This window comes from Lemur catta, chromosome 18 (assembly GCF_020740605.2).
Source record: "Lemur catta isolate mLemCat1 chromosome 18, mLemCat1.pri, whole genome shotgun sequence".
NCBI classification, from domain to species: Eukaryota; Metazoa; Chordata; class Mammalia; order Primates; family Lemuridae; genus Lemur; species Lemur catta.
Window position 1 is genome coordinate 37,687,983 of NC_059145.1, and position 20,494 is coordinate 37,708,476.

General features: G+C 52.7%; 4 protein-coding genes across 4 annotated transcripts in view; 1 reads left to right on the forward strand and 3 right to left on the reverse strand.

The window, feature by feature from the left end:
* DCAF1 (DDB1 and CUL4 associated factor 1) overlaps nucleotides 1-3,684 on the forward strand; it is a 69,772-nt gene extending 66,088 nt beyond the window's left edge. The window contains exon 24 of the mRNA XM_045530109.1: nucleotides 2,702-3,684. Within this exon, the coding sequence (XP_045386065.1) occupies nucleotides 2,702-2,760 (59 nt within the window). The 3' untranslated portion in view covers nucleotides 2,761-3,684. The remainder of the gene's footprint in view (nucleotides 1-2,701) is intronic.
* Nucleotides 3,685-6,765: 3,081 nt separating this feature from the next.
* RBM15B (RNA binding motif protein 15B) lies at nucleotides 6,766-9,888 on the reverse strand. The gene has a single exon (XM_045530112.1). The coding sequence runs from the start codon at nucleotides 9,766-9,768 to the stop codon at nucleotides 7,093-7,095; it is 2,676 nt and encodes an 891-aa protein (XP_045386068.1). The 5' UTR covers nucleotides 9,769-9,888; the 3' UTR covers nucleotides 6,766-7,092.
* A 1,932-nt stretch (nucleotides 9,889-11,820) lies between these two features.
* On the reverse strand, nucleotides 11,821-17,272 carry MANF (mesencephalic astrocyte derived neurotrophic factor). The gene is made up of 6 exons (XM_045530465.1): nucleotides 17,216-17,272; nucleotides 15,509-15,799; nucleotides 15,161-15,377; nucleotides 14,353-14,480; nucleotides 13,406-13,547; nucleotides 11,821-12,253 (listed from the first exon to the last, which is right to left on the reverse strand). Exons 1-6 carry the CDS (start codon nucleotides 17,270-17,272, stop codon nucleotides 12,069-12,071), a joined length of 1,020 nt encoding a protein of 339 aa, XP_045386421.1. The 3' UTR covers nucleotides 11,821-12,068.
* Nucleotides 16,367-20,494, reverse strand: part of DOCK3 (dedicator of cytokinesis 3) — a 351,565-nt gene continuing 347,437 nt past the window's right edge. Inside the window, exons 51-52 of the mRNA XM_045530466.1 lie at nucleotides 20,377-20,459; nucleotides 16,367-19,488 (exon numbers count right to left, since the gene is read on the reverse strand). Of these exons, the coding sequence (XP_045386422.1) occupies nucleotides 18,979-19,488; nucleotides 20,377-20,459 (593 nt within the window). The 3' untranslated portion in view covers nucleotides 16,367-18,978. The remainder of the gene's footprint in view (nucleotides 19,489-20,376; nucleotides 20,460-20,494) is intronic.

The window sequence follows — 20,494 nt, forward strand, 5'->3', positions numbered from 1 at the left end:
CTTTAATTCTATGTTATAAAAATGTTAAGTTGGATGAGAATATTTATGATGTGAGAATAATAGAGGACAACTGAGGATACCTACGAGTGGACTCCAGAATGGAGGCAGGGATGCAGAGGTGGTGGCCATCACAGCACGCACACTGTGCTCTTTCTCTGTGTTTATAGGGGATCCACAGCAGCTCTCGGCAGAACAAACAGATCATTCTTGGCACCCTTGGTTTGCTAGTATTTTGTCTCATATTAATCCTTTAGAGCAGTAGCTCTGAACCTTTTTGAGTTAGGGGACCCTTTTAGGATATGATGAAAGCCATAGAAACTTCTAGAAAAGCACACCCACGTGCCCCCATGTACCTTTGCACAGGCCCTGGATCCTGCAGAGACTCTATATGGTTCCAGAGGCAGGACTCTAGCCCTAGGAAGAGAAACACCTTGATTCTAAGGTCTTTTGTGTTTCTCTGCTTGTCAGCCCCGCCCCCAAAACCTATATGTTGTAGAGCAATAGGTTAAACACTGCAGGGCTTGACTATTTTTGTCTAGATTGCCTTTCCCTTATGAATGGGAGGTCCCAGCCAAGGTCTGGGATTGAGTCACTTCCAACACTTGGAGCATGGGAAAAGGCTAGTAGAGAAAAGAGTCCTACAACCTGACCACCAGGTGGGAAGTCAGTGCCCAAGCCCTGAAGGTTCTCTCTGAAACTCTGGGCCTGACAGTTATTTGCTTAAAGAAGATTGTGCTGTTGGCCGGGCGCGGTGGCTCACGCCTGTAATCCTAGCACTCTGGGAGGCCGAGGTGGGTGGATTGCTCGAGGTCAGAAGTTCGAGACCAGCCTGAGCAAGAGCGAGACCCGGTCTCTACTAAAAATAGAAACAAATTAGCTGGCCAACTAAAATATATATGGAAAAAATTAGCCGGGCATGGTGGCGCATGCCTGTAGTCCCAGCTACTCGGGAGGCTGAGGCAGAAGGATTGCTTGAGCCCGGGAGTTTGAGGTTGCTGTGAGTTAGGCTGACGCCACAGCACTCATTCTAGCCAGGGCAACAAAGTGACACTCTGTCTCAAAAAAAAAAAAAAAAAGGAAGAAGATTGTGCTGTGATCCTCATTAAGCTGCATTTACAGTCCTTAGATGTGACACAGAATTGTTAAGACTCTTAGCTCTTAGTAACTATACAGTTGCTGCTTAATAGCCAGACAGGCCTCAGGCAGGGGCTCTGGCATTGTTGGCTCGCAGAGTGCATGAGCACTGAGGGATTCTCTGCAGGGCTGGATGGGAGCCACACCTGTGGTGTGGGACCGGGACATGGTACGAGGCTTGGTTCTTGGGAGGAGGCCCTCCCCTTCTTGTGACGCTTCCTCCTAGAGCTCTTGTAGCAGAGAAGCTGATGAGGCTGTTTATTCAGTGTGTCAGGGATTCATTCTTTGATCTGTCCATCTTGTTTTCCCACTCCTTGCCAACAGTCAGGCCATGCGTGTGCCCACTTAGACTCAGGAACACTGGCTTTTCCAGCCATCCTTTTGCTTTCAGGAATTTCTGGTATCATTGCCATGCTTTTCTTGTTTTTCTTCCTAAAGGAGATTGTTGGGATTGAAGGAAAGTTTTCTAACTCTGCTTGCCCGAGAGTTGATTCTCTTAGGTACTGGGAAAGGCTGGAGGGATTCTTTGCAACTAGTGGCCACCCTTCTTCACATGGGAACTCCAGAGCCTATAGGCATTTGCAGGGCTCCAGTGCAGAGTCTGTCTGTCCACTTTCTTGAGGACTGGGTTAAAATTGTTTTTATAGCTTCTTGAGCCATGAGTAATCAAAGTGGGCATTGAGGCCTTTTCCTTTTCCTTCACTCAGCAAATGTTAGAGTCCTTATCAGGATTTTGATTAGCCAGCCATGGTTTATCTACCTCATTTTGAGGGTCATTTTTGCTACCACCCAGTCATGCCCCTTAATGGATCCTTCCAGAAGTGTTAATGTGTCTGTGCCCTGCCAGAGAAGGCAGATGGTCGAGCAGAGGCTCCTCATCAGAGACAGTACCACCTTCTAGGGCGTCACAGCTGCTCCCTGCTGGCTTCCTGCCACATTTCTAGATAGGAGACTCCTTCTCTGGTATTGCTGCAAACTGGCCTGTACATTTTTGGGAATTTGTTTCCTGTAGATTATATTCAGAAATCACAGAGGAATGAATCTAGGTTGGCTATCTCTGCTTTTGTGCAGTCAGTCTTCTGAGGATTGGAGAAGGGAGTGGCTAAGGAGTTTAAGAACAGATAAATCTCTCAATTTTGCTTGGACTTAGTCTGCCTTTTTAGTGGTCCCTTGGGGTCAGGCAGGCCTGTGTCTGTCCTTGAAGAACGTGAGGCCAAGGGCCATGGAGGCTCACTCACTGCTCCCCTAAGCCCTGCCCCTTTGTAGCCATTCAGGGTACCATGGGTGGAAGCTTCAGAGGGTGCTGGCTAGATCCCTCAGGGCCTCCTAGGCAGGAAGCAGAGGGCACCATGGCTAGGCTCTTTGAAAGATAGAAAAAGCAAGAGGTCCCAGGGGCGACCACTGTTGCCAGCAACAGCTATATTCTCCAGAGCCAGCTCCAGGGAGTTAATTGATGTGTTTTCTTCTTTCTGGAAACTGGTAGTTAATCTTGCACAGGTGCTTCCCTCCTGAAAGCTTCCTGTAAGCTTAGCGCATAATCTAGTCTCTCCCTTTTCTTCCCTTTCAGCTGACAGCTCTGACAACTCTGATTTGGAAGATGACATCATCTTATCTCTGAATGAGTGAGGAGCCATCACCACTTGGAAGAGATTCTTGGCAGGCGAGAAACTGAGTCAGATGAATTCAGAACACTTTCCCTTCCCTTTCTCCCAGGGCTGTCTGTCTTTTAAGGAACTGCATGCCCTGCATTCAGAGGATTGTGGCTTAGAGAGTCTCATTGGAATCTGAGGGTCCTTCTGAAAACAATAACAACCACAAAAAGACAACAGGGATTAGGCCCTATTCTGCTTTCCCCTCTTCTCCTAGGATGGACATATCTTTCTTCAAGGGAAAAAAAACAAAACATGTCTCTGGGGTTATTTCACAATATATTTTCTTTGTATAACGTTCTTTACTTAAAGAACAAGAAATAGTTTTTTATAAAACTTAAAAAAGAAAAAAAAACAAACAGGCATTTATAACTGAGGGTATGAACTTATATCCACCAGGTCTCTTGTCCCTGTGCTTCATTTTCTTTGAAAGAAAATGATGTCTAAAGAACAATATAGAGGCATTTTTACATACATATTTAAATGAAAAGGAAAATCGTGGTTTCTTAAATTGATAAGGATTAAGAATATTTTATTATAAATATAATATATGATTTTTTTAATCTGTTTTGTTGCCTCATATGCTGTCAGATTAGTTTGTTTTGCTTCGTGCCAGAGGTGGGAAGGAAGGCGTTGCTTGTGTGCTGAGTAAAATGCCTAAATTCACCCACCTTCATGGTTGGGGGCAGCTTGGCCATTGTGGATATTGGTTTTTTAGAGTTGAGAGAACTTAGGATATAAGTTCACTCCCTCTGTTTTTCTTTGTGATTCGGTTTTTCAGAAATCTTTCTTTCTTCCTTTTCTCCCAGATGTGGAAATTACAAATCAAAGGCCTTTTTCTTTAATGTAAAGTGTATTTATTTAAAAAAAATACAAAATAAATTACAGGTCTGTCTTTGTTTATGGCCTTTCCCTGTTCTCTTTTACCATAGTGGGGTGTATCCCTTTCTTGTAGCTCTAGCCAGGCCATAGAGAAGACATCTTCCAAGAGAGGCAGACCAGGATGGTGGTGAAAAGGTTCTGCCTAAATAAAACACTCCAGGGAGAAAAGTAGCTTAGTCACAGTATCTAAGCGTGGCCTACAGCTCTCTCTTGGGGGTAGGACCTATCTTTCTAAGGGTAATATGGGGGTTGTGGGGAGACAGCGCAGAGAAGAGAGCTCAGGGCATTGTTCACTGTGGACACATCTTTCTCACGTTCTAAAGATCAAGCCCCCAAGTACAGATTTGGTGGAGCTGGAAAGGGAGGGGTCCTGGGAAGTTTTGAAGAATGAGCTGTCAAATCTATGGAGTAAAAACATTTTGGCCATCCTCGTAGTTGGGGTGATGGCCATTACTGTTTCCTGAAAGGGACAGTGGGGCTTGGTCTGGGTTTGCAGAAAGATCCTTCAGAGGCCTCTAAAATTGGCCAATAGTTAAACTCTGTAACCAGGGAAAGTGCCAGGGGCTCCTGCCTTTTTTCATTCCCCCCACTCCACCCCCTTTTCCTTCCCACAGTAAACGTAAGTCCCTAGTCTCTTTATTCCTTTGATTTTGCCCAAGTAACAGCTTCTTGGTTTGTTACATAGGTATTATCCAGCTAAAGAGGCTTTTCTTCTTTTACCAAGAGGAGAAGATACAAGTTTGGTTGTTGTGAAATAAACAAGCAATACAAGATGGCTACAACTCTCCAGGGGCAGGTGGGCTCAGGAGTGCCATACAACATGCCACACACACTGAAGGGGACCTGTGTCACACAGGTACCTCCTGGTCCTCTAGATAGCAGAGGTCTCAGCTCTTAATTTGCTTCCTGCCTCAGCTTAAATGGTAATACTACCACTTAGATGGCTGGGACTGAATGTATTAGAAGAGAACAGGTTAAAAATCAAGAAGCAGTAAAACCACTATATTCTAGTCATTAACTCCACTGAGCCAGTCTCCCTGCCAGGAGCTCTTGGGAGTGCCCACAGTTCTCTAAGGTGGAGATGGGGGCCTTTAACAGAAAAGCAGAATTCTGAGAGGCTAGGGAAATATTAACCCTTTTTCTTTATTCTACCAGGACTCAAAATCAGAGTCACATCGGAAAATGTGGAATAGCAGCACACCACCAATGAGGCAAATTTTGCAGCCTTGTGCTTTTTGCCTGTAACGTCTGAGGACCTGAACCCTAGGTGGAGGCCCTGTACACCGGCAGTTAAGTTCTCACACTGGCCAGTCTCATAAAGCAACCAGGGCCTTGCCACCTGACCTACCCTCACTAGTGCTGGCCAAGGCCCTTCTGAGAGGTCATAAAACCTGCTATGTCTTAAGAGCCAAAGGAAGGAAGTGGCTGAGGTCCAGGGAAGAGAAAGGAAGGTTACACGTTGGGTGTGGCTCTTCACCAAAAGTTGGGAGTTCTTTCTGGGGCCAGAAGGCACCCTTCCCTGAAGTGAGGTGGACAGGGAAAAGGCTGAAGTGTCTTCTCTACCCATGTGCCTTCAACAAGACAAGGCCCACTCCGGTTTCTGGCAGTACCAGCTACCCTGGAATGGTACAGGTGCGTCCTGCTATGCCCCAGACTGACTTGCTTAGTTACCTGCAGCTACAGCCACAGCTCAGGTAAAAACAGGCAAATAAACATGTTTAACATTTCCTTGCATTAATGTTTTGTTATGAATGTGCTTGTTCTCTCATGAGCACCAGCTGAAGCCCAGTGATACTTCCCCAGGCACCTTCCCGTTTGTTCCAAATCTCTCGAGGTCACTGACAGCTCTTTCATTGTCCTTGTGGGCTGGCATGTACTTTCCATGCAGTCTGTACTGAGCCCTAGCTCCACAAAGCCTCTCTCACCTCCAGCTCTCACCCGTGCTGCTTTGTGCTAGCTGCGGTAGTGGACCAGACCTGGAGAGAGGATGGCATGGCCAGCAGCACCTGGAGTTCCTGGTCATTCGGGAGCTCATTTCTCTTAGCAGGGATTCCATTCTCCTCAGCCCTGACAACGATCCCTTTTGGAACATCCAAGCTGCCACACAAAAGTCTGAAGAATGGTATTTGCACTGTGTTCTACAGTGACAACTGTGTTCTGGGAAGGCAAAATTTTAAGACTTCAGGCCACCTTTCCCTTCCAGCTAGAGGATGCCTCCACATCCTTTTCCTCCCCAGCATGGCTTGAGTGGCTTCAAGCTCTAGTCCTGCCCAACACCTTTCCCCCACGAGAAAGACCTACTTCCCAGTGGTCACCACCTCCTCAGTATCAGAGCATGAGGTCTAGGCACCTGCTCTGACCTTGCACCTGGGAAACCACTATCAGTTATCAAGGGCATCTCCTGTTAACCCATTGCACTTGGTAAAAGTACTTCAGGGACTGTGTCCCCCACGAAACTCTATGTATGACTGGGTACAGGCCCTGCTCTATTACACATCAGCTCTGAACAACCAAGAGCCATAACTCACAAACATCTGGGTAAAGTTCAAGAATAAACCAAGGCAAGCTGCTGCTAACCCTCCATTCCATTATTTGGCCTCCTGGCAGTCTGAACAAGAGAGGGCGCCTGCATGGATTGGCAGCACCAAGACCCCTTGGCATCAATATTGCATTGTTCCTCCTCCGTGTACAAGACTACACACCTGCTGAAGACTACCTGCCGTCACACAGGCTTTGAGGTTAGGCACTTTGTCCAAGAGACACAGCTCAAACTGATGGACGCACATTGTTTGGGGCAGAAAAACTACCACTAGCTGCTGGCCACAGAACTTAGGCTCACCCTCTAACTTTGCATGGGCTCTATTCCAGGCTGGTACGACAGGGTTCAGAGGCCAAATTGAAGCCTGCCGGCCATCAGCCAAGATTAAAAACAAGTGTGAGTATAGTCCTCCCAGCCTGAAGAGCAGTGAGGTCAGGCTGAGAGCCACTAATGCAGCAGGACTTTTGGACATGCTGGAAAGATGATGTAGGGCATTTGTGTACATGCACTAGCGAAAAGTCTTCCATTCGTACCTTGATTAAACCAGGACTCTGAACAGGATTAAAAATCCATCCTCTGACAAAGGCTTTACTGACAACTTTCCATACAGTTAGTCAAAAAATTAAAAAAATACAGAACACAGCAGACAGTATCTTGTACACTAGAAATCAACGTAACAGGAGTCCCTTCTCATCATTGTAAAAAAAATAAATCCCCCCAAATCTAAGAACTTAGTTTTTGGTGGTGGATAGGACTTTGATCCCCACCAAAAGAACCAAAATAACCCAGCAGAGAATTCAAACCAAGGGTGTAGGGTAAAGAGTGGATCAGATTTTAAAATAACTGCTTTTGTGACACAAACATAGAGCTGGAAAAGACAGGTTTGGGCTAGGCAGTGTCTCTGACTATGACTATCACCATGTGTTCTTCTTCTAGCTTGCCCAATGTCCTTAGTGCTGACTGGAGGTACTGCTGTGAAAAGTCGCAGGGTGGGAAGGCATAGAGCATGCCTGTGCTGTCTCTGCCCTTGGACCCACCCACTGGCAGGCTGATCACCCCTGCGGCCTGCTTCTGTTTCAAGTAGGAGACCAGGTTCCTGAGAAGCCGCCTCTGCAGGCCTGGCTCCACTGTGGGCATCCCCTCAGTGCCAGGCCCACTGGGGGTCGCCTGGGTGGCTAGGAGGACTGCATAGCCATTGGGGCTCCCCTGCTTGATGCGTCGTGTGACCTCGTCGAGCTTGGGTTGGTCCAGTCGAAGGCGCTGGGCAATCTTCAGCTGGGTCAGCTTGCTCCCCGAAGTGTGGTCTTTGAGGAGACCTGTGATAACTCCCTGGTCCCCCTCTAGGATGTGCATAGATGTTGGGAAGCAGCTGTTTTTCAACACGAGAAGCCCATTCCAACCCAGCTGTAGTGTCTGTGCATACTCTGAAAGATTCTTTAGCTTTTTGGTCTCATGTTTTGGCTCTTCGAGAGGCTTGGGTTCAGCCTCAGTGGTCCGATGATTGCGCTCGCTATCTCTTGTCTTCTTCCCATGGGAAGAGTCTGGAGCCTCGTGGTGGTGGTGGTGGTGGCCACGCTCCTCAGCCCCGTGTCTGCTGTTGCTGAGGGAGTTGCTGCCTGACTCCTTGGTGCCATCACTGGAGTGGTTCTCTTTGCGGCTGCGCTCAGGGGTACGGTCCGAGCCTCGCTCCAACTGCTGCCCACCACCCTTGGTCCTGCTCCGTTCCTCATAAGGGGAGTGGGTTGTCCTCCCACGGTCACTGGAAAGGCTCCTCCGCTTCCGCCTCTCTTCCCAGGGCTTGGGCATGCCACGGTCCCCATCTCCCCCCCAGCGCTCACCACTCCGGCTGCGCACTGAGCGGCTGTAGCCCTCCAGGCTGTTTCGGCGGTCGGAGCTTTTACCGGGGCTGGTCCAGTCCCCTTCCAAAAAGGTCCGGTCTCGGTCTGAGTACAGGAGGTGTGGGGGGGTCCTATCCCGCACCAGGTCGGCATCCAGGTTTCGATGGCGGGTATATCCATCTGTGAGAAGCTCATAATGCACAGGGAGGGGTGAGGGCTGGTACTGCTGGGGATACCGAGTCTCCTCTGCTTTGGCAAAATCCACACGGAGCCTGCGGTCCGGACCACCCAAAGGAAAGCCCCTCATTTTAGCACAGGCGGCCTGGGCTGCGTCCAAGCTCTCATACTGGATATAGGCAAAGCTATCTCCTTTGACGTGATCAATGGTCCGAATGCTCCCAAAGCGGTCAAACTCCCGGGCCAGAGCCGCCAGTGAGGTGTTAGGTCCCAGGCCACCCACCCAGAGGCGTGTGGTGGGGTTGGCCTTGCCATAACCTATCTTAATGGGGTTGCGGCCTATCACCCGCCCCGACATGGCCACCTTAGCCCTATGGGCCATGTCCAAGTTCTGGAACTTAAGGAAGGCATAGGCGCCGCCCTGGCCACGGGCAGGCCTCTTGATGACCACCTCCTCAATGATGCCGTACTTCTCGAAGGCCCGTCGCAGCTCCACCTCAGATACACTGTGGTCCAGGTTCCCAATGAAGAGGTTGCGTGTGGCCCGCTGGTCATCCTCGGGCATGAGGTCCTCCTCGCACACGGCCGGGTAGCCGTAGGGGCGCCCGCGGTCGTCGTACAGCCCGTAGTAGTCTAGGGCCCGCTCCCGCGACAGTCCCACAGCAGCTGCGGCAGCAGCATCCAGGGCAAAGGCTGCGGCAGCGTGGCGGGCACGGGGCTCCCGCAGGGGCGGGGCAGCTACCGGGGACAGCGAGCGCTGCTTGTATTGGTAGCCTCCGTGCAGCGGCAGGTAGCCAAGTGGGTCGGCGGGCGCGGGCGGTCCTGGGGGCGGCGTGGAAGCGGCAGCGCTGCTGCTGCTGCTTCTCCGGCTGCTCCCGCCGCCGCCGCCGCGCAGGTATACTGGCTCTACCTTGAGCGGCCGGTCGTAGAGCAGCAGCTGGCGGGCCAGGGCGTGCTGGCGGGCCTCGCGCGCGTCCTGCGGGTGCCGGAAGTTCACGTAGGCCACACGGCCCAGCTCAGGTGTGTGCGACAGGCGAAGGCTGATCTCGCCGAAGCGCTTGAACTGGTGGAAGAGCCGGTCCTCGAGGTGTTCGGCGGGCAGCGCGGGGCTCAGGCTGCTGATGAGCAGTGTCTTGTACTCCGGCGCGATCGCCGAGGAGCCGGGGCCCGCGGGCTCGACCCCCGGCAGCGGCGGAGGCGGCGGCAGTGGAGACGCACGGGGCGATGCGCCCGAGGCGCCCGGGTCCCCTGAGGCCTTGCCGCCGCGTCCCCCACCGCCGGCGCCGGAGCCCGAGGAGCGGCCGCTGCTCGCACGGTGATTCGCGTCCCCAGCGCCACGGCCATCGCGATGTCCGCCCCCGCCACCCCCGCTACCGCGGGGTTTGTCGCGAGCTCGCGCTGGAACCGGGTGCTTGGCGCCGGCGGAGGCCTTGTGCGCTGCCCGCCGCCCGCCCGCCTCCGCCTCCCGTTCGCGCTCCCGCGGCCGCTTAGCCGACGATGACGAGCCGCGCCCGCTCGGGCTCGAGTCTCGCTCGCTCTGCCGCTTCATGGCCTTGGCGCGGCGGGCGGGCGGCCCGCAGGCTCCTCACAGCGGCGGCGGCGGCAGCCGAGGAGGCAGCGCCCCCGGCGCCGCCATCTTGGACAAAAGGACTCGGCGCGGCGGCGGCGACGGGGCGGGGCGGGAGCGGCGCCGAGGGGCCGGGCGTTTCGTTAGCAGGCTGCGCCGGCCGTACCACGTGACTGCGCCGGCCAGGGCGAGAGCGGCGCCGCGCGTGCGTCATCGGGGTGCGCCGCCCCGGGCCACGTGATGCGGGTGAGTGCTCCGCGGCGCGGTCTGGCGCCACCGCGCGGGCCGAGGCTCCAGGCTAAGGGCAGCGATGGGAGTCCCTGAGAGTAGGGGTAGCTCGCGTGGCCGCGGGCCCCAGTGAGCCGAGCTGGTCCTAGGCGTCGGGCTTCCGGGCGTGCTTTGCCGCTCTGGGGGCACCTGCAGGCGCTGGGGCCCGCGCTGATTGGAGGAGTGGCAGCTTCCGCAGTCTGGGGCCGTGACCCAGCGGCCTCTTTACCTGGTGTCCTTCCAAGTCCCAGGGTAGGCATGGGCGATTTCCCGCCCACGCGGCATCTCTCGACTGGGGTCCGGGGTTGACAGCCCCAAGGACTAACTCACGCTGATCCCTAGGCTCTGTCCGAGACCTGCGGCCCACATCCCGGGCATCCTCTGCGTTCAGGCTCATCTGCAGCAGTCCCCAGAAAGGCCACGAGGACTATGGCTGTGCGTGCAGGTGAGACCTGGCTGAGTCCAGACACACAAACTGGAGACAACAAACCTGCAGTTTGTGGAGTCATCATAGGCTCCTTAGCGCCACTGGGTCCCACCCTCTGCTGTGGGCGTCCCGGCAGATGGCAGGCTGGAAGGGCAGGGCCATGGAGCCAAGGGTGAACCAGCAGTTACCGCAGCTTGCCACGCTGACCTCTCGCTGGCCATTGCCTTCCTATTCACTTCCAGGGGGAGGACCTCTTCTCCCTAGGTGAGGTGAGGGCAAAGGCGCCCAGGTGCCCAAGCCCATTGAGGAAGCGTTCATTCTCCAAGGACAGTGGCTGGAGTCATTGGAGAACCTGACCCAACTTCAGGCACAGAAACCGTGAGATGGGGAGTAGCATCCATCCCTTCCCTCTTCTCGCAACCAGAGAGCAGCTCCTGGAGCAGCTCAGGCAGTTGCAAGGGGAAAAGTCTTGGAAGAAAGCAGTGGGCTCCACGGAGCGGAGTAAGAATGCCCCTTGTAGGCAAACTGAACTTAGGACTGACACAAATGAAGTGATCTGAGGTAAGATCAGTTCCTTGGCAAGCACTGGTTCTTAGTCTTTCAGGTGGTCTCTGCAGGCCTAAGGAGCAGGTGCCTCCGTTGAGCCACAGCTCACATCGACAACTGGGTGTCCTATGCACCAGCAACATAGAGAGCTGCTAAAAAAGACTGCAGAAAAACCTTTGGGACCTCAACTGTCAGACTAATCTAAGGCAAACGAAGGCAAAAGGCAGCTTCCTACTGCCTCTTTGTATAAGCTGACTCCTGCCAGTCTTGCGAAAACCCAGTCAGGCTTCAGAGGCTTGGGACAAATACTAGACTGTGAGCCCAGAAGAGCAAGCTGGTGACCAGGCCAAGAGCATCTTTAGAAATGTCAGTACATAACATGCACGGTTATTGAAGCCTTCTTTGTGGAAAACTACACTCCACATACCCTCAGTTCTGCTTGTACTGAGCCCCAATGAGAAGCCCTCCCATGTACCCCAGACTCAATCTGTGCTTAGAAGCTGTGTGGCCTCCACCCTCCTCTTGTGTGGGTGAGGAGGGGCAGGGCGTCAGCTGGGCCTCCTCCCCAGGCTCCATGTTGGCGAGGTGCCTGCTACCCTCTAGCCCTACACACCCACACACACCAATGGGCCTCAGCCCTTGTATCGTGTCCTGGTATTTTCAGCAGTGGTGGGCTGAGGGACGAATGGCAATATACCCCCAAACTCCTTGCAAACTGGAAAGCATAAACTGGTAGGATCCTCATTATGGGGTAAAACCCTTTTTCAGTATTCACTTTAATTTCCAAGGACAGCTAGAAATTTTTTTCCTTTAATAAAAAAATCCCAGATACACTTTGAAGTCCTAGAGTAAACCAGCAACAGAAGGAAGTGAATCCCCTCATGGGGAAACTGTAGAACCAACATCATCAGGAAAGCTCCAGGCTTCACATCTGATACAGTATTGTCAGGAGCCCGCTTAAAAAATAAATTACAAAAAGGTTGTTTGGGGCAGAAAGAGCTGAACTGCTTTTTCCCTTCAGGTGCAGCAGGGATTGAGCAGACTACAAATCAGTCCGTGCACTGGCTGCCTTGGGGGCGTATTTAGGCATCAGTTCATTGATCTTCCGGATGTAGTCAGACTTTTCTGCACAGCCTTTGCACGACTCCCCCCAGTCGTCCAGGATCTTCTTTAGCTCTTTAACTCGGAGCTTCTTCAGGTCCACTGTGCTCAGGTCGATCTGCTTATCTGCAGGAGAGAACAGGGAGAGTAACTGGCTGGGTGGGAGCAGCCACAGCCCCCCAATAGTCCCAGGATAGGTCACCCCTTACATGGCCAAACCAGCCCTAGAGGCTGTAAGAGGAGAGATTTCCAGACAGGGGTGTCAGTACCCACTGCCCCTAAGAGGGGGAACTGGCCCCTTCATCAGGAAGGCTCACCTCATGCTGTCAGTGCTCACTGTGGACATGCAGTGTGAACAAGGACAGGGACAGAGGCTACATTGTCCTTATAGGAGAAAAGTAGCACCCATGTCCCAGGTGCCTCTTACAGAGTCTCTGTAGAATGGCAGCTCTAGGCTGGTGACAGAGCAGATGGATCCTATAGTCCCCATTTCCCAATACAGGCCCTGGTCAGGCCCCTGACTCAGGAACTTACTTTCTGTGATCACTTGTGACCACAGAGTGACCTGGAACCACCTGTACCAGGATCACTCTCAGAAGACCAGGCATTCTTGATACAAGTGGGTGAACAGAGACCCTTGGACATTCATGTCAAAAAAAACGATGCTGTTTAAATTTTGCAGAAAAGGCCCTAACTCTTTCTGAAGACTGGGACTATGTGCAACCAGAGACCGATTCAGCAGGTGTGATGCTTGGGCTTCCCTACTTGGACATAGTGTTTCTTTTCAGAATAATAAACAACATTGGGCCTTCAGAGCTTGCAGCCAGGACAAGCCTGTTAAACCCAAGTCAGATCATGTCCCTTCTCTTCTCAAAAACTTCTAACGCTCCCAGCTTCACTTAGACTAAAAGCCAAAGTACTCACCAACCTGCAAGGCCCCGTGTGACCTGCCCACCTGCCAGCCATACTACAACTGGCTGCCTTTATACTGCCTGTATCCTCTGCCTGGAATGTTCTTCCATTAGCTGGCCTCTCGGTCAATCCTCACTTCTTTCAAAGTTTGCTGAAATGTCACCTTCTCAATGAGGCCTGTTCTGACCTCCGACCACTTCCAGGCCAGATCCCCCCAGCATTTAGCACCATATATCACATGATATAACCCACTCATGGCTCTAGTTTATCACCTTCCTCTCCCAGCTGGAAAGTAAACTCAGAAGGTACACACAGAGGCCACAAAAGGTGCACAGTGTTTGTTAAATAAGGCCTGGCCACACTCACCATACTTTAGCTCACAGATCTGGCTGTCCTTCTTCTTGAGCTTCTCACAGATCTTCTCCACAGGGATGTGGTGGGCCAGGGGCTTCGACACTTCATTGATGATCTTGGTGGCTGCATCATCAGTGGCCCCAATGTAGTAGCACTGCAGGAAGAAAGGACGATGGCCTTTACGGAGTGCCACTTGAGAGTCATCTCCTCCAAAACATATCGATGTCCCCAAACTCGTTCTCTGCCAGGGCCTCATTTTTCTGGTGCCCTGCCTGTATTGGCAGTCAGATTCAGTTAGTGTCAACTCTGGGCTCTTAACGCATTCTCAGTCCCAGAGCTGACAGCCACTAAATGAGTTTAAGAGTCACCAGGGTTCAAACCTTTAATAGACAAACCAGAGACTGCCAGGGAAATTAAAGCTAGAAAAGCCATTGCTTTAATAGGGCACTTGTCCTCAATTGGGCTCTGGTCTACCCTGTGGGCACCTTGTCACCTCTTGTCCTCACACATGCCAAACTCTGGCCTCTGGGCACTCACACTGGCTGTCCCCTCTGCTTGGGATACTCTTACCCCTACTTTGATGATGACCCTTCCTCAAAGACATACTTCTTGACTGCTCACTAAACAGCATCCTCCCGCTACACCAACGAGCCTGTCTATTTTTTTCATGACACTCATATATTGCATTGTTTGCCTAACTGTCATTTCTCTCTCCAGGTATCCCTAGTGCCTAGCACACAGCAGGTGCTTAATAAATACTAACAGGATAAAAAACATCACAACTGCAAACTACATGCCTACTTGGGGAAGGACATTAAAGCACTTTGGTCTCACATTAATTTATGGACAGAGCAGCTGGCTTCCTGAATAGAGAGGTGGGCAGGGCCTCTTGTCAAGAAGCCCATGAAGCAGAGGGTTAAACATGGGCCAGGGCTAGCTGGGGAGGGTCAGCTACTCACCAATCGATTCTCTTTGCCTCTTGCTTCACGGCAGAACTTTATGAGTTCTTTTTCAATAGTGCCTGGTGAGAATGTGACATCTTTGTCTTTGAGGTCCTGGTAAAATCTTCCCAGATAAGAAATACAAACTGGAAAAAAGAGGGGAGGATGCTCAGCAATTACCAAATTGTCCCTAATCCACCAGGAAGGAACTCTGTTACCAATTTTAATAGGAGACACACAGATGAATCATTAGAGGTAAGTTTTTCCATCACTGGTTTTTCTCAGCTGGAAAGAAACCAGTTCTAGGTTGCTGGGTCTGGTACACCCAGAGTATAAGGGGAAAGAGCATCACTCCAATGACTCATATATAACTTCTCCCTGCTCCTTTCAAGTTTAAGCCCGAACTGAACACGTGTCCTTGAGATGGGACTCACTGTGACCTCATAAATGTACTGGAGGATGAAGAGAAAAACGATTAAGATGCTGCTGCTGCTCATTTCCAAATACAACACCGAACCCCGAGGTCCAGCTTCGCGATCCCAACGGACAGCCCTCGGGTCCCCGACCCGGGACAGGGACGCTCCCAGGAGCCTCTGGACAGTGGTGAGAAGGAACAAAACCGCTGGCGCGATGTGGATTTCAGGCCAAATTTTCAGCATGATCTAATCTCAACTTTTTTTCATGGGACCAATGTTTTCTAGGCCCGTCGTCTGCCCTTCCTCCAGCGGGCCCTGCTGGGACCGGTCACCATCGCCGCCCCCGCCCGCCCGGGCCTGGCCGTCTGGTGGTTTTGATGGGTTGGGCGCGGTCCCTGGCCCCCGCGCACCTTCGCAGTCGCCCGGCCGAAGCGCCCGGCTGCCCGGCAGCACGCTCAGAGCCAGCGCCACCGCCAGCCCGTGCGCAGCCCACATCCTCCTCCTCCGCCGCCGCCGCCACCGACCGACTGAACCGCACCCGCCGCGCCGCACCGCCTCCCGGTCCCGGCCGCGCGCCGTAGCTCCCCATTGGCGGGAGACCCCCGCGCCCTCCCACACGCCGCGTTCCTATTGGTCCACGCGCCTCGGAGCCCAGACGGGCGGCTCCACGCTGCCCTTCCGCATTGGCTGATGCCGTCTCAGCCCTAGACAGTTGTCCGCTGCTGATTGAACCCGGGCCGGCCTCAGGAAGCGGCTACGGCCGCAACGGAAGCGGTGCGGCCCGCCATCTTGGGTAGGGGCGGCCGTGCTCGTGGAGGCGGAGGGCTCGTCGCTCCGCGTCTGCTGCGTTGCCCTGCGTACTCCCTGCGTTTGGCCCCGCGCCCGCCTTGGAAACCGTGCGGATCTCCTTGCCCAGCGCCCCAGCTCGTGGCACAGGTCAGGAGTTCGGGGGTCAACCGCGACCCAATAGAGTAGGCAGGGAGGGCGGGCCGCTCCCGGCAGGGCTCAGCTGTTTCTTTCTTTTTGTCACACCACCACGTAGGCGTTCCCTTTGGGAAACGTGTGCGAGGCTCAGGCGCCCACCTGTTTCGCCCCCGGCTGGCCAGAGCCCACCTGGGACGGGCTGGCAGGAGAAGACCTGCCGGAGGAAGGGATGGAGGCCGGCCGTACCGCGTTGCCACCCGACTTCTGAGGGAAGCGCCCGGCCAGGGCTGCGGCCCAGGCTTTGGGATCGCTTCAGAGTGGGGATGTCAGGGCGGCTTGGGGAGTTTATCCCCCACTCCTAGAAGAGCTCCCCAGTTGCTCACCAGTTCCGGAAGCGTGGCCGAGGTGACTGGCCTGCCCCCTCCTTGCCAGCGAAGCCCTCAGGCCCGTTGGCTGCCGAGGCTTTACTGTATGGGGTCTCGTGCGTGGGGCAGCAGACAAGCACTGGAGGATGTTTCCTCCTAGGCTGCCTCCCTTTCAAGTGCAAGGCTTGGCTGCCTCCCCTCGCGCAGAAAGGGTTGGCCCTGCTCAGTGCAGACAGGACTTGGCTGTGGGGCCAGGAGGGCTTGGAGCCCGGCGACAAGGGTTGGAGGAGGGCACATGTATTGCTCCCATTCAGTGAATTCAGTGGATCAGTGTCAGGTATTCATCTTTAATTCACATCACAGCAGTCAACGGAGCGGGAAAGGGGGGGGGAAAGTCAAGTGGCAGATATTTACATCTAAAATTCACATTACGTCTTGGATTTTGAACATGCTACCACAATATATACAGTAAAATATCCCTTGGGACATTGGTACAAATTTTTTTTTAACTTTGCTTTTCTGGTACAGGTAAGATCATTTTAAATCACTTTTTCTTTAAACATGAATACACAAAAGAAATGGTTAGAAGTTTTTTTGTTTTAAATAAGCACAGAATGCCAGAGGTTAAAAACACATTTATAGGGCTGAATACCAGTTGAACATCACACTCTATACATTTTTTGCTCAAATTCCTGTACAAATACACAGCATTCAAATAGATATTTACAAATAAGCTCGAAAGAATGAAAATCAGTATTTTACAATCTTTTCAAAGGATTCTCATCTCTGGCTTCCCATTTCCCCTCAGACTGGCTGATTCTCTAACAAAAGGGATTCAGAATGTGTCCTTTTCATCCAGTTAGGGAAAATGGAGAGGGAAAACATACTGTTTCACCTTGCACAAAGCAAGGCCAGATGAACCCACACACCCCTCTCCACCCTATCTCCTGTGTCACCAAGTGGAGAAGTTAACTGTTCTTTGATGATTGCCTGGTCCAGGGATTGAGGTTCAGAAGCCTTAAAATCTAAAGATGCCCTCCTGTCTAAGAATCAAATCCAAAGCTAGCCCCCAACCCTAACATCTGTGAACACCAGATGGTCCAGAGACTGAAGCTTGCAAGTGAATCTAGGCTTAGAAGCAGGCCTGCCCTTCGAGCTGGGGCCGCCATGACTTACCACACTCTCAGCAGCCTTCTGCTCCACTTTCCAGATGGTATCAGAAAAGACCCACATTAGTGATAAATCCCCAGAAACCGTAAAGGTAATTCAGCCCTCCACCTTTCCCAATAGGTTACTTGCTGGCATTTCTGTTAAACAAGTTAAGTGTTTGTTTACAAGGGAAAAACACCCTGACCGTGGCCTTTTCTGTTTGGAAAGAGGGGTTATGGAGAAGGGATGAGGGACTAGGGCCCAGGTCCTGACCATGGAGGTCAGGCAGGCCAGCAGAAGAGGAACTGGGGAGCAACATGCCTGCTCAACAAGGAGAAGGCAGCCTTGTGACCATCAAAGCCGTGACCATCACTGATGTGAACTCAAGCAAATAAAAGAAAAAAAATTTTTGTAGACAATATATTTTTTTTTAAGTAACTTAGAAGCACCCTGGTAAAATACTACTATACCCACCCCACCCTATCCCCCCAAATAATAAACAGAGGAAAATTAGTGCCCTGACCTGAAAGAGTTTCCTATAAAGACACTACTGCGTTCTGCCCGACAGACTGGGGAAGCTGGAGAAACTGCCTTCCTGCCCGCCTCGAACCCTGAGTGGTGGTCCCCAGTGGGCCTGGAGCAGGGGGCACTCTACTTGGCCAGTTGAGAGATAACAATTCTACTTGCATGGCTATCTGCTTCCAAAAGGAGAAGCTCCCTCCCACACTCTACACTGGAGCGTGCTGAACCTGACCACATGTCCTCAGGGCCTGGAAGCCTGGCTGGGCAGCCAACCCCATGGCTCAGAGGTAGTGCTGAAAATCCCTGATTCAGGAGCTGATGGCAAGTATTCTGGATGCTTCTGAAAGCTTAGAGGATTTCCGGCCCCTGCCACACCACAGCCTCATTTTCAAACCAGGCTCTCTACCACATGGGAATGTGCTCAGCTCCCCCTAGGAGGAAGGTGGCTAGGGTAGCCCCTCTGGCTCTGCACCTCCACTCAAGCCTCAGAGGGTGGGAGATAACCCTTGCATATCTATTTGCCATGGGGGCTCCTGTGGGGTATGAGATGTATCAAGAGTAGAAGGTAGCGAATGGTCAGAAATTGTGATGGAGAGAAGAATCCAAAGTGGAGTAGGAGGAGATGGCCGGCCCATGGAAGCCTGGCAGTGTGCCCTGGGCATGCAGTTAGGCCAGTCACATGCCTCAGCCAGCAGGTTGGCCCGGCCAGCCCCTCAGTTGCACACTCCTGGATGGAAGAGTGGGCAGGCATTTGTGCAAAACGGCTTGTAGCCCCTTTATCCACCAGTGACGTAGTCCATGTGGTCCTTGCAATCCCTGAATGCAACCATGAACTTTTCTGTTCATACAGCAGAGGAAGAGGTCCCTAGTGCAATTTCCATTCTGTGCATCTCTTCCCTGGAGGGAGGGCCTGGGCTCCTGCTCCTGGGCCCTGCAGTGCGGCAAAGTAACTCTGTCTGTGCAATATCTCCATATAGCTCCACATGTCTGGAACCGCAGGAGAAAGAAAGCATCTACTGCATAAAGAAAGGAAAACCCATAAAAATGGAAATGTAAAAAATGAAATAAAAGAGAAGCCACAACCCTTCATGCTGCTGCAGCCTCTGTACATGGCAACACATGAGTTCACGGCAGTAGAACGGAGACTTGGGGTGGTTCTCTCCTGAGTGCCAAGCCCCTTTAGCTTCCTGGGGGGACTTGCTTTTCAGACCCAGAGTGGTTGGGCAAGCTGCTCGCTGAGGGCGGTGTCCCAGCCGCCTCCCTGCCCCTCACTGTTCCCCTCGGCTGTGCTCCCAGGCCATGCGGGCCTGCTCCTCCTTGGCGCTCCCAGGAGGCAGTGAGGGCTTGCGGTGCAGGCCCCGAGGCCTCTCAGTCTCCTCGCGAAGCAGCACCCCCTCATCATGCTCCAGGGCTGGCAGGCGGGGGTGGTAGGGCTTGGGTGGCAGCGCAGGCGGGTCCATGGGGTCTTGAGGGATGACGCACCCTGGGGCTGAGTGGCTTCTGCATGGCTGGGCCTTGATGGAATCCAGGACAGCGGATTCAGAGAGGCTGTAGTGGACAGGGAGGTAGGGCGGCTCAAGATCTTCGTCAGCGTTCCAGGCCTGGCTTGGCATGGAGTCCATGGTGTCAGTGCGAGGTGGGGCCTCTGAGGAGTGCCCAAAGTTACTCTCACTCAAGGAGGACACGCCACTGCTGGCACTGCCGGACAGTGTAGAGTTGCTGCCGTCCAGACCTGACTGGGGGCTTGTGGGGGAGGCTGGGATGGGGTGCAGAGGAGACTGTGAAGGAAAGTTTGGGCATGTTAGAATCCCTCTCTCCAGAGAGGCTGACTGGCCTGCTGCCAGAAGACCAAAAGCCTGCTTATGAATGAACTTTAAAATAACCCTCATCAACAGTATGTTTCTTGTTTCTTCAGCAGCAAGCCCCTAGCTCCTCCCCACACCCTCAAGCAAGCCAGTGGAACTCCAGAATCTGCATTTCTGTGGCCAAAAATGGCCTTGTCCTGGCCACTGGCCATTGGTGTCCCCTGGGGCCCGGTCCCAGGCTGCTGTTTGTGGCTCTGTGGTACTAACAGAAGGGCTGGGTCAGCAGGCCAGCTGGGGTCAGGGGTGGGGGCAGAAAAATCCCTGGTGGGCCATGGACCACAGTAGTGTATTCTGCTGTGAAAATCTGTGGTAGACTCAGTCTTTTCCAATTTGCAAAAAAATTAACAGGCAGGATTTAAGTTTTACCCTTGTGAGTTTTTAATAAAGCCCTGGTGCCTGATGCTTCTTGCTTTTACTGAATTCTAGTTTTCAATGCTCTACGATCCACCAGAGGAATGCTTATTTAGCTATTGAACTATGGTGTACTATGGTGAACTGTGGTGCACTGCCAACTGTGTTGGCAGAGAGCCCCCTGGTTTCTCAGTGCCCTCTGCTCAGACGGCCTTGGTACAGTGTGTTGTTCTTTCCAGGACCCTCTGATCTCCCTGCCTGCATATCATTTGCTGCAGGATACATTGGTGACCTGCAGCTCAAGTGTGGCTCTGGCCACCCTCAGCTTCTGCCAGGCTGGGGAAAGAGGAGCAGGGGAGGGCTCAGGTTCTTCTTGTAGACCCTGCGGGTGATTCTAGAGCAGATGAGGTAGATGACTCATCAGGCAGGGCTGCCGCCTCAGTACATTACCTTGCGCAGGGTCCGGGCAGGGAGGGCCGGGGGGGTTTCACCCAGAGGGTGGTGGAAAGCGTCAAAGTGTAGGGAGTAATGACCTGGAAAGGGAACAAAACCAGAGTCTCAGCTGAGG

Coding starts and splice junctions, on each gene's coding strand:
- RBM15B (XM_045530112.1), bottom strand. CDS start 9,768: ATGAAGCGGCAGAGCGAGCGAGACTCGAGCCCGAGCGGGCGCGGCTCG.
- MANF (XM_045530465.1), bottom strand. CDS start 17,272: ATGTGGGTCTTTTCTGATACCATCTGGAAAGTGGAGCAGAAGGCTGCT. Junction 15,800..17,215: donor AGAAGGCTGCTGAGAGTGTG/GTAAGTCATGGC, acceptor CGTTTCCCAAAG/GGAACGCCTACGTGGTGGTG. Junction 14,481..15,160: donor TCGGCCGGGCGACTGCGAAG/GTGCGCGGGGGC, acceptor TCTTTTTTCCAG/TTTGTATTTCTTATCTGGGA.